We start from the raw sequence: 16205 nt of genomic DNA, 5'->3' as shown, positions 1-16205 counted from the left end.
CGGGGCTTCCCAAGAAAGGAAAGAACTCCCCTGGGGTCTTGCCCAGTTCTTGCCCGCCCGCAGGGCACATGGCCGCAGCCTGCCTGGGCCTGGGGCTGGGAGGAGAAGCTGCCAATGGGCCTGGAGGACACTGTTCCAGCGTGGGCACAGCCATTATTCGTTAATCTGCAGCCCTGGAATGTCTGCGGGCCAATCAGCAGGGTCTCCGAGGGCTCCCCGAGGGCTCTGATAATCCTGCAATGATTAGCAGGGGCCACGGGGTCGCTGCGAACCACTCGGTGGGTTGGTCGGTTGGCTGTCGGGCGGGCGGGCGGGTGGGCTGACCAGGCCAGCAGCCAGAGGAGGGAGGGAGGGAGGGAGTCCCGGGACTGGAGCTGTCTGTCTCCTTTCATGCCAGCGCCAAGGAAGGGAGGCTGTTTGGACTCACCGATTACTCACCAGCCTCCCCCTTTTGTCTGCCAGCCCAGCCTGACTCTTAGAGATTGTGAATAGCTCCATCCAGTCTGGGAAGCGAGCTGGACAGCTGAGCCGGGCAGAGCCCAGAGAACCCAGCAGGCCCATGTTGAGGCTGGAGCCCTCCCCTGGGCTGGGGGGCCACCGGCCTGGCCTCCTGCCCGTACTCTTGGCTCTCCTTGGCATGACCTGGGCAGAGGTGCGCCCACTCCAGCTACAGGAGAAGCAGGTTCCAGTGCCTGGAGGTAAGGGGCTGCGGGGTGAGGAAAGAGTGGAGGAGCTATGAGCTCTGCAGAGGGTCCCAGGGGGCTTCTGGAAGCCAGTTCCCAGGCCTGAGCCCTGGGCAGGCTGGTGTGATTTAAAGAGCCACCCTCGAACAGTCCAGGGGCTGGAGATGGATGGAGGAGGCTGGGACTGGGGCAGAAGGATGAAGGGGAGTGGGCCCAGGCTTGGGGGTGAAGGAAGAACACTGGAAGCCTGCAGCAGGGACCCCAGAAGAGACTCAGTGGCTGAGAGGAGCCCCAGCCAGAGGGCCCACTGCGAGCCCAGGACTGGACCCCTCTTCACACCTAGCCCCCAGGCCCCCATTCCCTTCTATCACCCCACCCCCAGCTCTCAGCCTAAGGCTCCTTTACGCCTACATCTGTCTCTCTGTCTCAGCCCCACTGCATTCTCCACAACTCCCTATGCCCCCATGCCTCTGCCCCGGGTCCTCCCATACACACCCACCATCGTCCTGTCCCATCACTCGTTCCATAAGTGCAGGGTTGCATTCTCGTCTTGCCGTGGTGACGCCCGCCCCATCGCCAGGGGCCGGGCCCAGGTCCCACCACTCAGGTAGCCTGACCGTGTCTCCCGCCCCAGCCCTGAGCAAGAAGGAGAGCTTCCTGATCCTCTCCCTGCACAACCGCCTGCGCAGCCGGGTCCACCCCCCTGCAGCCAACATGCAGAGAATGGTGAGTACCCCCAACCCGGGCTGGCCAAGGGGGCACCTGGAGGGGCAACCCTGAAGAGGACTGAGGAGGCCATGCCAGTGCCAGGTGCCCTTTCACCTGGCAGAGTGGGGCAGCGGCCAGCCAACTTCCCGCTCTGGGACCACGCCTGGCTGCCGGGGTCGGGGGGGGGGGCGCAGGGGGGCCGTTGCTTCCCCCTCCCCCAGAAAGGCAGCCCTTGGGCTTTTCCTTGCATCCCTTCCCGTTGCCCCGGAGACCAGAAGACATGGAAAGAGCTGGGGTCCCCTCCTCCAAGAAACAGGAGCATCACAAAAGAGTCCCAGCAGGACTGGAGGCTAGTCAGGGAGGGAGAAGCATCCTGCTGGGGGTGGGAGGGGTGAGGCTTGTGTGTGACCAGATCCACTGCTTCTTCAGCAGTTTGTCTAGGCGACTAGGAGGGGCCCCCTCCCCAATTCCCAGCTCATTCACTGGGGGCCAGGGAGTGGGGTATAGGGTTTCCCACCACTCCCTCGGGGCTTCAGGGTTGAAGGTGTCATCCTGGAGCCCAGAAACACTGCCCCGTAGTATGGGACCCCAGCTGCGCCCTCCCATGGTAACAGTCGAGGGAGCGAGGGAGGGGCAGTGTGGGGCAGGCAGGGTTCCCCATGACTGCTTCCCATAAACTCCTCTGAGGCTGGCGCAGCAGTGGCGACCTTGAGAGCTCCAGGGTCAGGTTCCCAGGAGGTGGGGGTGGGGTGGGCAGGAGGGGGGTCGCCTCTCCCCCTTTCCCTGCTCGCGGCGGCTCTGCCCCTCCTCAGGCCCAGGTCCTGGCTCTCATCCCCACACTCCCAGCCCTAGTGCCCGGTGTGAGGCTGCTCCGGTCAGCTTCTACACTTCCCATGGTCCTGTTGCCAAAGTCTTAGAAAACAGCATTTCATAAAAAATGCAACTGGAGCCCCACCACTCAGCCTCTGTCACACCCACAGCTTTGGCCCTGGGCACCCCAGTGGAGGCTGAGGCCCTTGGGGGTGGTCCGGGCTGCTGAGGCGCCCCACGCAGTCCCCGCTGCTCCCAGCTCCAGTTCCCGTCAGCAGTAAAATCACAACCACCATCTGCCCGGGCTGCTGCAGGTCAGGCCCTAAGTGCAGCACTTTTCTCTCTGCATCCATTTAATCTTCACACAATCTTACCCTATGGGTACCTTATTATCTGTTTGTTTTGTTTTGTTTTTTGGCCACACGGCACAGCTTGCAGGATCTCAGTTCCCCGGCCAGGGACTGAACCTGGGCCATGGCAATGAAAGCCCAGAATCCTAACCACTAGGTCACCAGGGAACACCCACCTTATTATTTCATTTTACAGAAGCTATTATTCCATTTTACAGAAGCGTATGTTGAGTCTCATGGAGATTAGCAGACTGCTGGAGGTCACAGAGCTGGAATGAGGTGGCTGGGCTGGACCAGGGCATGACGATCGGGTGACACATGTCATCCTGGTTGCTAAGCCCCCCGTTTCAGAGGACGGGGAGCTGTTGGATGGGGGTAGGGAAAAGGGCAGCTGGTACGTGGTGGGAAGAGCAGATTAGGCCCACTCCAGAGAACTCTGCTTGCTGAGACCAAAGCGCTGAGGCCCTGGAGACCTTTACACCCTCTCCGGTCCTGACTCCCAGCTGGTGCCCCTGTGTACTCCAAAACCAGATTTAGGGAATAAGACACAGCGGTATGGCTGCTGCGACTTTTTGCATCACAGAAGGGAAGCCAAGAGGGAGCCTTTCTGACAATGGCCAGGGTCAGTTTTACCTAACACAGAACCAGTTTGAAAGGCTTGGGCACTATCCAGGGCTCCCATTACCAGACGGGAAAAATTACGGCAGAGGCCCATCCTATCACGTGGGCTGGCACCTCGCGCCCAGGAACACCCATCCCCCTTAGTGGGCGGGGCCTGAGGGTACACGCCACTGGATCAGAAGGACGGAAGCCGTCAGTCCTGGGTGGAGCCGGGCTCTGGGTGGGGGGTCCAGACAGGACAGGTGCTTTTCCAACACCACCTTGGAGCGCCCCTTGCAGGTCCTGTCTGACCTTCCCTGGCCCCAGTGAAGGCGGTGAAAGCAGCTCAGAGCACTCAAGCCGCCAAGCAGCACCCCTGTTTGGGCTGGGGTCTCTTCCCTGCAGGACCAGCACCTCTGGATGTGCTGGTGGGGGGGCTGGATCACTATGGCCTGGGCCAGGGTCCCCTGCTGATGTTGCTGTTTGCGCTCCTTTCCCCCAGGACTGGAGCGAGAGCCTGGCCCAACAGGCCCAGACCAGGGCAGCCCTCTGTGGCGCCCCAGCCCCAAGCCCAGCCTCTGTCCCCCGGGCTACCCCGCAAGTGGGCTGGAATGTGCAGCTGCTGCCCGTGAGCTCGGCGTCCTTCATCCACGTGGTGGGCCTGTGGTTCTCAGAGGGGCAGCAGTACAGCCAGGCAGCGGCCGAGTGTGCCCCCAATGCCACCTGCACCCACTACACTCAGGTGAGCCCCGGGTACCGGCTCTGAGGCCCCTGCCCTGCTGGGCTAGTTCAGAGGTCTGCAGTTTGTCCTAAAATTGGTGGTTGCTTTTCCTCCCATTTGTTTAGTTTTACTTTTTTCAGCTTTAAATATGAAATATTTCAAAGCTAAATCAAATAATGGACTCCTTCTTATCCACTACCTAGCATTAGAAAATGTTAACTATATTTGTTTCTCATCTCTTAAAAAAACAAAACTAAGCGTAAGCCCTCCTTCTGCCCTTTCCTCTGTCTCTCCCGAGGTAACCTTGCTGAAGTCCAGGTGAAACACCCCATGTTTCCTTTTCTTCCCCCTCAACAAAATTTGTTGAATGTCTTCTCTGTAACTGGCATCGTTTATGTACTAGGATCCAGCACTGGAAAACACAGGCAAAATCCCAAGCATGTTTTTCTCTTTTTTTTAATGGTTACTTTTATGTGTCAACTTGCAGGGTAGAGGGTTGTTATTGTTGTTGTTTTGCATGACACTAACATTTTTTATATTAATTAATTAATTTATTTATTTTTGGCTGCGTTGGGTCCTCATTGCTGCGTGCCGGCTTTCTCTAGCTGCGGCGAGCGAGGGCTGCTCTTCGTTGAGTTGCGTGGGCTTCTCATTGCGGTGGCTTCTGTTGTTACGGAGCACGGGCTCTAGGAGCGTGGGCTTCAGTAGTTGCGGTGCATGGGCTAATTTGCTGCGCGGCATGTGGGATCCTCCCGGACTAGGGATCAAACCCACGTCCCCTGCATTGGTAGGCAGATTCTTAACCACTGCACCACCAGGGAATTCCTTGTTTTTCTTTTCTTTTTTTAAGGGGGGGCCGAGGGTAGTTCCCCGACCATGTATGGAACCAGGGCCCCAGCAGTAAAAGCACCAAGTCCTAACCACTGGTCCCTCAGGGAATTTCCCCAAGCATGTTTTAATACCTTTACTACACGTGGAAGGGTTTTGATACCTTTTCTACTTGTGCAAGTGGGTTGTGTGTTATTAAATCCTACCTAAGTGCTCTCTCTGTACGTCTCCTTTTGCAATTTGTGTTTATCACTTCAGACCACATTTGTAAGATTTGTTTCCGTTGATCTGAGCATGCATGTGTGATTCACTATGAATAAACTGCAATTTACAGGCATCTGGGTTACTTCCATGTTTTTTTTTTTTACTATCCCAAGTCATACCGAAATGCACAAATTCTAGTTCCCGTCCTCTTGTACATATGTGTCCAGACTTTTTCTAGGACACACTTGGAAGGGGAATGGCTGGGTCAGACGGAGCACGCACCTACAACCTTAGTAGCTATTGCCAAAGTGATGTCGCCAACTCTACTCCTGCCCACAAACCAGTTCTCACTCCCCATTCTTACTCCATTCATTAAGGAGTATTGTCAGCTCCTTCATTTTTGCCAACTCAAGGCTGTGAAATGCTACCTCATTCTGTTTTTAATTTGCATTTCCCTGATTACATGTGGGACTGAGCCTCTTTTCTGTTCTTTTCATTGCCTTTTAATTTCATCTTTCCCTTATTAATTTGTAAGCATCTTTGCTATATGCTTTGTACTTTTTGTTGGTCATATTGGTTGCAGATACTTTTTTTCTAATATATGGCTTGTATTTTCTCTTTATGTTATCTTTTATAAGATAAATCTTTCAGAAGATTTTAATATTAATGTAATCAATTTTCTCTTGTTTTTCATTATAGTTCATCCATTTGTTGTATCATGTTTAAGAAATAAATCCTTTTCAACTCTGACATCAGCTAGATATTCTTCCTGTATTTTCTTCCAAAGTTCAAATGTTTTCCTTTTTTTCATATTGAAGTCATTAAGCCATCTAGTGATATTAGAGTTAATTTTATCTTTTTATTTTAAAGGAATTTTGCCTTTTTAAAAATTTTATTTATCTATTTATGGCTGTGTTGGCTCTTCGTTTCTGTGCGAGGGCTCTCTCCAGTTGTGGCAAGTGGGGGCCACTCCTCAACGCGGTGCGCGGGCCTCTCACTATCGCGGCCTCTCTTGTTGCAGAGCACAGGCTCCAGATGCGCAGGCTCAGTAACTGTGGCTCACGGGGCTAGTTGCTCCGCGGCATGTGGGATCCTCCTAGACCAGGGCTTGAAACCGTGTCCCCTGCATTGGCAGGCAGATTCTCAACCACTGCGCCACCAGGGAAGCCCAATTTTATCTTTTTTTTTTTTACTTCTTGTATTAAGAACTGAATCTTTCCCCCACAGACTCTAATGCCACCTCAGCCATATACCAAGCTCACATATCCACATGGGTCTGTTGCTGAGTTCTCTCTTCTATTTTGTTGCTTTTTTTGTTTACTCCTGCATATATGTGCTTTAATTATTATGGCTTTATAAAAAGTTTTGACAGGAAAATCCCCCATGTTATTATTATCATTCAAAAATTTCTTGGCTATTCTTGATTCTTTCTCCTGATTCTTTCATATGAATTTAATAAGTAGCCTTTATCAGGTTATAGACAGGCCTAGCCGCTCCGCGGCACGTGGGATCTTCCTGGACCAGAGCACGAACCCGTGTCCCCTGCATCGGCAGGCGGACTCTCAACCACTGCGCCACCAGGGAAGCCCCAGACATTTCTTTCTAATCTAAGTTTGTTAAGGATTTTTAAAGTCATGGAAAGGTTTTGTGTTTTATCAAATGCCTTTTGTGCATCTATTGAAATAATTATAAGGTTTTTCCTTAACTATTTACAGTGATGAAATACATGAATAATTTTTTTGTGTGTGTACAAAGCTGTTACATGACACTACATCTTCCTGGTCACGTATTTTAAACATTTTATTATAGAAAATTTCAAATATATACAAAGCAGTCAAAGTGATATAATGAACCCCCATCTACCTATCATCCAGCTTCAACAATTATCAGCTCACAGTTTCATGACTCATATTTATTTATTTATTTGTATTGAAGTACAGTTGTTGTACAGTACTATATAAGCTACAGGTACACGATAGAGTGATTCACAAATTTTAAAGGTTATACTCCATTTATAGTTATTATAAAATACTGGCCTTGGGCTTCCCTGGTGGCGCAGTGGTTGAGAGTCCGCCTGCCGATGCAGGGCACACGGGTTCGTGCCCTGGTCCAGGAAGATCCCACATGCCATGGAGCGGCTGGGCCCGTGAGCCATGGCCGCTGAGCCTACGCGTCCAGAGCCTGTGCTCCACAACGGAAGAGGCCACAACAGTGAGAGGCCCGCAAACAGCCAAAAAAAAAAAAAACCGGCCATATTCCCCATGTTGTACAATGTATCCTTGTAGTTTATTTTATACCTAATAGTTTGTAGCTCTTACTCCCCTACCCTTATACTGCCCTCCCCGCTTCCCTCTCCCCACTGGTAATCACTAGTTTGTTCTCTATATCTGTGAGCCTGCTTCTTTTTTTTGTTATATTCACTAGTTTGTTGTATTTTTTAGATTTCACATATAAGTGAGATCATACAGTATTTGTCTTTCTCTGTCTGACTTATTTCACTTAGCATAATACCCTCTAAGTCCATCCTTGTTGCTGCAAATGGCAAAATTTCATTCTCTTTTATGGCTGAGTAGTATTCCATTGTGTATATGATGTGATGCGAAATAAAGCGATGTAGGGTGTGTGTGTGTGTGTGTGTGTGTGTGTGTGTGTGTGTTATTGTTGTTTTTAATTAATTGCTATATTTGGTTTCCTAAATACTATTTGATAGTGCAATCGACCTCTGATTTTCTTTTCTCGTTCTGCCCTCACCTGGTTTATATTAACCTCATAAAATGAGTTGGAGGTTTTGCCTCATTTTCTGTTTCCTGGAATAGGTTCTATGATATTTGCTGTAACTGTTCTGTAAAACTATTTGGGCCTTGTTCTATTTTTTGATTGTTTGTTTTGTGTGCATGTGTATGTATCCATGGATTTTTAATTACTGATTCAACTTTTAGAAATGGTCGTAGATCATTTCAGATTTTCTATTTCTTCTTGAGACAGTTTTGCCAAGTTCTGTTTTCTAGGAAACTATCCATTTTATATTTTCCAGTTTGTTGGTGCTAACTGTCATTTAACAGAGATTTTAAACTAGAATTAAACAGATTTTTTAAATGTTTCCTGTGTCTGCAGGTATGTCCTTTTAAAATTCTCGATTGTATTTATTTGTGCCTTCTCTCTTTTGTTCTTTACCAGTCTTCCCATAGGTTTGTCTATTCTAACGAATCAGTTTTTTGTTTGTTTTCCTTCTCTCTTTTTTCCACCCATCCACAACTTTATTCTTCTTTTTATTAATTTCTGCTCTTTTTAAAAAAAATTAATTTATTTATTTTTGGCTGCGTTGGGTCCTCGTTGCCGTGCGCGGGCTTTCTCTAGTTGAGGAGAGTGGGGGCTACTCTTCGTTGCAGTGTGCGGGCTTCTCACTGCAGTGGCTTCTCTTGTTGCGGAGCACAGGCTCTAGGCGCACGGGCTTCCGTAGTTGTGGCGCATGGGCTTCCGTAGTTGTGGCACGTGGGCTCAGTAGTTGTGGCTCACAGGCTCTAGGGCACAGGCTCAGTAGTTGTGGCACATGGGCTTAGCTGCTCCGCAGCATGTGGGATCTTCCCGTAGCAGGGATCAAACCCATGTCCCCTGCATTGACAGGAGGATTTTTAACCACTGCGCCACCAGGGAAGTCCTTCTGCCCTTGTTTTTATTATTTTCTTTCATCTACTTTCTTAACTCATTAATTTTAACTCCTTTTTCTTTTCTGGTATATGCCTTTTAAAGCTATCAATTTCCCTCTAAACTCTGTTAGCTACATCCCATAAGTTTTGGAATTTAGTGATTTCATTGTCACTTAGGTCTATGAGTTTCCTATTTTCCATTATGATGCTGTCTTTGATTTTGAAGTGTATATTTAAATTTCCAAACTATGTTTTCTCCTTTACTTACTTCTAAATTATTTCCTTGGGAATTCCCTGGTGGTCCAGTGGTTAGGACTTCATGCCTTCACTGCCAGGACCTGGGTTCAGTCCGTGGTCAGGGAACTAAGATCCCATAAGCCACGCAGCCAAAAAAAATTTTTTTTTAAATTTAATTAATAATAATAATAGTAAATTATTTCCTTTACATTCTATTGCATTGAATTCATAGAATGTGTCCTGTAGGATGTTGGTTATTGAGTGTTTATTGAATCTTGCTTTGTGGCTTACTGAGGGGTCAGTGTCTGCAAAAGTTCCACGCACTCCTAAAAAGAATGCATATTCTCTAATTGTTGGATACATAGGTATGACTACATGTGCATTTCTCCCTGCCTCATGCTGGTCATTTTTAGTGGCTACCAGAGTTTGCTTGGCTATTCCTGTGTATTGACCATTTGTGCTATTTCCAGGTTGTCACTGATTCTAAAACTCTAAATCTTAGTTTTGAATACTATTAAAGATCTGTATCTGTTAGCTGTTGCTGCATGACGCACTACTCCCAAATATAGCATCTTACGATTCTGCAGCTTGGCAGTTTGGGTTGGGCTCAGCTGACAGTTTCTTCTGGTCTTCGCTGGGCCCACTCCTGCAACTGCAGTCAGCTGCTGCGTTGGCTGGGAGCTGGCTGTCTAGAGTGGCCTCAACTGGTTCATCTCTGCCCTATAAGGTTCTTCAACCTCCAGCAGCCTTGTTCACGTGGTGGCTGAGCATGAGAGTTCTATGAGAATGAGCGGAAATTGTAGGGTCTCCTGAGGCCTAGGTTTAAAATGGTTCAATATCATTTCTCCTGCATCCTGTTGGCCAACAGAAGCCACAGGGCCAGCCAGATTCAAGGTGTGGGAAAGAGATTCCTCCTGTTGATGCAAAGAACTGCAAAGCCACATTTTATAAAGAGGGGGCTGTAGGGAGAAGTGAAGCGTTGTGGCCATTTTTTCAGTCATCACAAGGCCTTTGATGTCCAAGTCTCTTTTCCCACTCTCCTCCACTATCCACAATCTCCCTTCCCTTCAGGTATCTGCTGACCCTCACTTCCCGACCCAGAAGGCCTTTCTAGACTATTCCCACCTATCCTTATATTCCTGCCCAGCACAGCTACTGCTCCTGGGGTCCCCAGGGAGGTGACAAAACTGTTTATCTGCTTGGCCTGGGGCAAGAGCTGTGTCCACCCTTCCCAGGGGAGCATCATCTAGGCTGTTGGTCCCCAGACTAGGAGTGCAGGGGACCCCTGAGAGGGTTTCTGAGCCACTGTGTCTCCTGCAGCTCGTGTGGGCCACCTCGAGCCAGCTGGGTTGTGGGCGGCATCCCTGCTCTGGGGCCCAGGCTGAGATGGAAGCCTTTGTCTGTGCCTACTCTCCCGGGTAAGCCTCCTCCATGGCAGCTGCCCTGCCATCCCCTGCTGGGCTGCGGGGTAGGGGATGCTGTCACCCAGGGTGAGACACTCACCCACCCACCCACAGGCCTTTACCCCTTGGTCTGCACCCCTGCTGGGAGAGGGAAAAAGGAGGAAAGGGAGAGGGTGCAGAAGTGGGCAGCACCCAAGATTCTGGCCACGCAGAATGTGGCTTCTTCTCAGACGCCCCTTCCTGGAGGCACCACCCAGCGTTCAGGGCATCTGCCCAGTATTAGTTTGGAGGTCATCTTTTCTTTCCTAGGAAATCTCCCTCTCTCTCCCAGCTCCCTGCCTTCCTGGCTGGGCCGGAAAGAGCTGAAGGGGCTGGTGGGGCAGGCAGCAAGGCCCAAAGCCAGGTCCTTCTAGCCTCTGCTGCTTGCTCTCACAGAGGCAACTGGGAGGTCAACGGGAAGACCATCGTCCCCTACAAGAAGGGCGCCTGGTGTTCGCTCTGCACAGCCAGCGTCTCGGGCTGCTTCAAAGCCTGGGACCACGCAGGGGGGCTGTGTGGTAAGTGCCCCACCCTGCCTGCCTCTGGCAGGGGCGGCTTGATCTGGTGATCCTGGAGGAGGCAGGCAGCATCCTGAGGGACTGTCCCAGAAGCCCTGGCCCTCAGCACTCGGGGAGGCACCTGCCTGGCCTGCCGGGGAGAGGTGCCCTCACAGCGTTTCCATCTCATCCGACCAGAGGTCCCCAGGAACCCATGTCGCATGAGCTGCCGGAACCACGGACATCTCAACCTCAGCACCTGCCACTGCCACTGTCCCCCGGGTTACACAGGCAGATACTGCCAAGGTGAGGGGCGCCTGGAGTTCTGGACTGTGACCACCCGGGGGACCCAGGGAGGGATCCTCACACAGCCTATCCTCATCCAATAAGCATTCACTGAGCACCGACGGTCTGCCAGACCCTGCGCTGTGCAGGGAATTCAAAGTGAAATCAGATCGGCCCCTCAGGCCCTGGGATGGTGGGAGGAGGACAGTATTAGGATCCAGAAGTGGATTCCTTTCCCACTGTCCCCCACCCCCCAGCTCTGTGACCATGAGCAGGTCCACTCCCAAACCCCGATTTGCTTCTCTCTACAAGATCAAACCAAAGATGCCAAATGTGGCAGCGGTTGGGAGCCCAGATGGTTTCCATCTCTGGGGCGCAGGGGTTGTTCTTGTTGTGGTTGGCCATTCTGCGCACATCCGTGGCCTGTGAGGGGCAGCCTGCGGCCCAGTGGCTGCCAGCTGAGTGCCGTCCCCTCCCCTGCCCCATCCTGGCAGTGCGGTGCAGCGTGCAGTGCGTGCATGGCCGGTTCCGGGAAGAGGAGTGTTCCTGCGTCTGTGATGTTGGCTATGGGGGAGCCCAGTGTGCCAGTGAGTCCTGCCGCAAAGCCCCCCGACAAGACGAGCCCCTCCCAGGACCCCCTCAGCTGGTGCTGGGTCTGGCTCGGACCAGCTCACAGGAGTCCATCGTACGCACCTCTCCCCCATTCCCCGATCAGTGACGTCACAGTGGTAGCTTGAACTTGGCCATGGTGGGGGTCTTTACACCAGCACAGGAATGGCAATGCTAAAATCATAGACTTTTTTTTTTTTTTGAGGGAGAGCTGGTTGTTACACATTTACCAGCACACCACTGACCCCAACCCCCTCTCCTGCTTGGTGGCCAGAGGAAGGGGTACCTTGAGCTTAACATCTTGGCAGGACCGGAAGGGTAATGATTCTGAGGCACCCACACACAAAATCAGGCTTCCCTCCTCCCAGCCAAGGTGCACTTTCCCTTCCACACCTGTGACCTGAGGATCGATGGAGACTGCTTCATGGTGTCTTCAGAGGCAGACACCTATTACGGAGCCAAGATGAAATGCCAGGTAATGGTTGGCCCCTGCCTTCCCAGGGACCGTCCCCCCGGGTTCTTAACAGAGGGACCCTGGGCTAAGAGATGAATTCCTTTGACTTCTCCTGACTCTCATCTTTAGTATAAAGCAGGGGTTACAACTCAGAGGCCCATGGAAGCCAGGAGGTCACTTAATGAGCTGAGGGACCCAGGGACAAGGCCCCACTCAACCCCCATCTAAGGGGCCACCTTGACTCAGCTCGAGCTGCTGGCTGCCGGGCAGGAATGCAAGTTCAGGGAGGCCAGGACCTGGAATTTCTCAAGAGAACCAGAAATGCAGATTTTCACTGAGCTCTCAATTTATTAATGTTGGCAACCAATCCAAATGTATTAAAGACACTGAGCAGGTGAAACAAAACCCTTCCAAGTGTGGGACCCTGACAGAGGAGCTGTGGGCAGAGAAGAGAAGGCGGACTCTGCTCTAAGAGGCAGGAGGCTTTGGGGGGCTGATGACAGCCCGGCCAGCACACAGATTGGACATCCATGGCCACGATGGGTGGCAGGATGGAAAGGAAGGGCTGGCCTGAGCTCTGGGGCCAGAATGACCCGGAGCGGGGGTTACAGGGAAAGGGCGGGGTGCTAGCCCAGATTGAGAGCCAGAAAGTGCAGGACATCCTCGCCTTCTACCTGGGCCGCCTGGAGACCACCAACGAGGTGACCAACAATGACTTTGAGACCAGGAACTTCTGGATCGGTGAGTGCCTGGCTGACTGGTGGAGCGGGAAGGGATGCAGTGAGCGTGGGGCTGGGATGCCTCACACTGCTCCAGGAATCTGGGCCGTGGAAACCCAGAGCACCTACCAGCGGGCAGTAAGGGTGTGGTGAGGGCTTGGGGCCCAGAATGGGGCCAGTAGTCAAGCTGGTGACTCCTTTCAGAGAGAGCTGAAGGGAGGGAGAGCCACCAGAGGGGCTGGAAGTGCTGGGAAGGGGGCTTAAGGGCTGGGGGTCGACAGGCATTGGGCAGCAGGCTCTGGGCTCAGGCCCTCATCGCAGGGAGCCTGGGCTGCCAGCGGGGCAGGGATCTCGGGTGTGAGGCCAGCCTTGGCTGCTGTGACTCAGGGCTCACCTACAAGACCGCTAAGGACTCCTTCCGCTGGACCACCGGGGAGCACCAGTCCTTCACCAGTTTTGCCTTTGGGCAGCCTGACAACCAGGGGTGAGTCTGGGGTGCCCTCCCTCCCCTGTGCCCACTTCTCACCTGCCTGCTGGCCGAGCCTTCAGACACCGCTGAACCACCTCCACCCTGCCTGCTGCTTGGCTGAGCGCCCTGAGGGTCTGGGCCTTACCTGGTGCCCAGGTGCCAGGAAGTCTGGGCACAGCTGGCTGTGGGCCCAGTGCTGAGATGAGGTACATCCCTGACCTCCAGGGGCTCAAATAAAAGAGAGGGAACCCAAGAAGGCTTCATCCATCCACAGTCCCCATCATCCCTCCAGCTGTCTCTCCATCTCTCTATTATCTATCCATCCCTCCCCCACACCGTGCCTCCTCTGCCTGTATCAATACACTGATTCTGCCCTCCTTAGCTGGCCACCCACCTGCGTCCACTCCTGCACACATCTGCCCACTGGCCCACCTGCACTGAGGCCCAGCCCTGGTCTTCAAAGCCCAGGAATGCCCAGGGCAGGGGGTAGGTGGTCAGGCTGTGTGGCCACCAAGGCTCCAGATACCCCGCCCAGTTCTCCTTTGACCTCCTTGATGGCAGCCATGCCCAGGCCACTGGCCCATCCCTAGAGGAAGCCGGCTTGGTGGGCCCCCAGGCATACCTTCTCCTGCTGGGAGGAAAGATGTGGGCCTGTCTGTTCCAACCCCACTGCCCCCACCTGCAGTGGCCGGCATGGCTGAGGGCTGCAGCGGTGGGTGGAGCTGTCCCCACTGCACCCCGAGAAGAGAGGAGCTGCAGTGCTGTGAAGTGCAGGCATGGGCTTGGGGCTGGCTCCCAGAAGCCCCATATGTGGGAGGGGGCACCCAAGAGGCACCTCCCTAGGTGCAGGTGGCCCACTGTGGGGGAGGATTTAAGGACTCATAATTTCATTCCTCCACCCTGAGCACTCGACAATCTTGGCAGGTTTGGCAACTGTGTGGAACTGCAGGCATCGGCCGCCTTCAATTGGAACGACCAGCGCTGTAAAACCCGAAACCGTTACATCTGCCAGTTTGGTGAGGGCCTTCCCACGGCTCCCCTGTCCCCTGGGGATATCCAGATGAACAGTCTAGAGTGTCTGAGCACACAGGGCCATCCTGCTCAGGGCCTCGCTGGACCTGTAGGCCCCTGAAGCACAGAGAGGGAGATTGGCCTGGGCTCAGCCACGCAGGGGCAAGACCAGAACTACAGCCTGGCTGGGGATTTCACCAAGGTCCCTTTCCTCCTGTCACTAAAGCTGCCACATGGGGACCCATCGGGTTCTTCAGCGTTCCCTGATTCCCTAGAGCACAGTGAACTATGGTGGGGACAGAGGTGAGACCTAGCCCAGAATCAGCCCCCAGCAGCACCTGCTAGAAGGATCTGGAGCTGCAAGTGGGATCATGGCTATTTCTGGACCTAGTGTAGCAGGGTCCCCATCCCAGGACCGCCTGGGCTGTCACTGACCCTTGTTCTGTTCTCTTCCTTTCCAGCTCAGGAGCACATTTCCCGGTGGGACCCAGGGCCCTGAGGCTCACCCATGCCTCTCCCCTGCCAGCACCTGGATGCACAGCCCTACCTGCCCTTCTGCCCACCTGTTTAGAACAAGGGTTGGGCTAGGACTGCAGGCCCAACAGCCAAAGAGGCCTCAGACCTTGCAGGAAGTGGGGCAGGGGGTACAAGTGAGGCCGATGGAGAGCCCGGTATAGGAGGAGGGGAGCCTGGGGTCCCCCAGCCTGCTTTTGAGTGGGAAGATTGGTCTTAATTAGGCACTGAAACAGGAGTCCGGGGCAGTGGTCAGAAGAGACCACTCTCCTCCATCTGGGCTGGACCCTCTGGGGCAGACAGAGGTTCCCTGCTGCCCAGGATGCACCCCACAAAGGATTAAACTAAGTTATGGATCAGATGGACTTGTGAATGCTCATTGTGAAGGGGAATTCAGACAACCCAGAATGATCCCAGGAAGACTGGTTTCCTCCCAGCCACCTCAGTCCCATCCCTGCTCGCCCACATGACCCAGGCCACCCTCTGGAGGTTTTCAGACTCTTAGTCCTGAATAATGCACAGATTTAGAAGCCTTGTTTGTCTGCATCCCTAATTTCCAGCTCCTCTCACCACCGCCTCTGTCAGCTTTGTGTTTCTGTTCACACCTCCTCCTTTATTAATTATGCTTGCTTCTACTTGTCTCTTCTTTCTTTGTGATAATCTGAACTGGGGTCTGTTATGGCGCCATCTCCTCCCTCTCCCTATAGTGGTGAGAGGGTGAGTCCAGGCAGGTGCAAGAATGGGAGGTGCTACCATTAGCGTCCAGAGTGCACACTGTTATGTGCGAACATCGAGTTGCTTTGCTGGTTGGAAGTATCAGTACAAGTGTGGCCTGGGCCCATGGAACCGGGAGAAGCAGATCAGTCACGGTTCTTGGTTGCAGCCAATAGAAACATAGAAACAGCCCTGGCTAGTCATGGCAGAAAAGGAATTTATCAAAAGGGCAATGATTTTTAAATGGGCAAAGGACTTGAATAGACAGTTCTCCAAAGAAGATATACAAATGGCCAATAAGCACATGAAAAGATGTTCAACATCACTAGTCATTAGGAAACCCAAATAGAAACCACGGTGAGACACCACTTCACACCCATTAGGGTGGCTGTTAGCAACGAAACACAATAACAAGTGTTGATGAGGGTGGGGACCCATTGGAACCCTCATACATTGCTGGGGAATGTAAAACGGTGCAGCCATGGTGAAAAATAGTTTGGCGATTGTTCAAAAAGTTAAACAGGACTTCCCTGGTGGCACAGTGGTTAAGAATCCACCTGCCAATGCAGGGGATGCAGGTTCGATCCCTTGTCCGGGAAGATCTCACATGCCGCGGAGCAACTAAGCCTGTGCACCACAACTACTGAGCTTGCGCTCTAGGGCCCGCATTCCACAACTACTGAAGCCCGCGCACCTAGAGCCTG

General features: G+C 52.6%; 2 protein-coding genes across 6 annotated transcripts in view; one reads left to right on the top strand and one right to left on the bottom strand.

The window, feature by feature from the left end:
- EXOSC6 (exosome component 6) overlaps positions 1–16205 on the bottom strand; it is a 100586-nt gene that overhangs the window by 65869 nt on the left and 18512 nt on the right. The window lies entirely within an intron of this gene.
- On the top strand, positions 151–14919 carry CLEC18C (C-type lectin domain family 18 member C). 4 transcript variants are annotated; one of them, XM_060289781.2, is made up of 13 exons: positions 151–278; positions 463–698; positions 1318–1409; positions 3654–3893; positions 10109–10206; positions 10627–10748; positions 10926–11033; positions 11507–11599; positions 11990–12096; positions 12687–12816; positions 13182–13278; positions 14188–14279; positions 14736–14919. In XM_060289781.2, exons 2-13 carry the CDS (start codon positions 560–562, stop codon positions 14771–14773), a joined length of 1356 nt encoding a protein of 451 aa, XP_060145764.1. In that variant the 5' UTR covers positions 151–278; positions 463–559; the 3' UTR covers positions 14774–14919. The 4 variants fall into 4 exon arrangements, 3 of the variants coding, with proteins under 3 accessions (XP_060145764.1, XP_060145765.1, XP_030719233.1); XM_060289782.2 differs by lacking the exon at positions 3654–3893; XM_030863373.3 differs by lacking the exon at positions 151–278 and having other exon boundaries at positions 404–698.

This window comes from Globicephala melas, chromosome 19 (genome assembly GCF_963455315.2).
Source record: "Globicephala melas chromosome 19, mGloMel1.2, whole genome shotgun sequence".
Classification (NCBI taxonomy): Eukaryota; Metazoa; Chordata; class Mammalia; order Artiodactyla; family Delphinidae; genus Globicephala; species Globicephala melas.
Note: the sequence above shows the minus strand (reverse complement) of the source record. Positions and strands in the feature narration are given on the sequence as shown.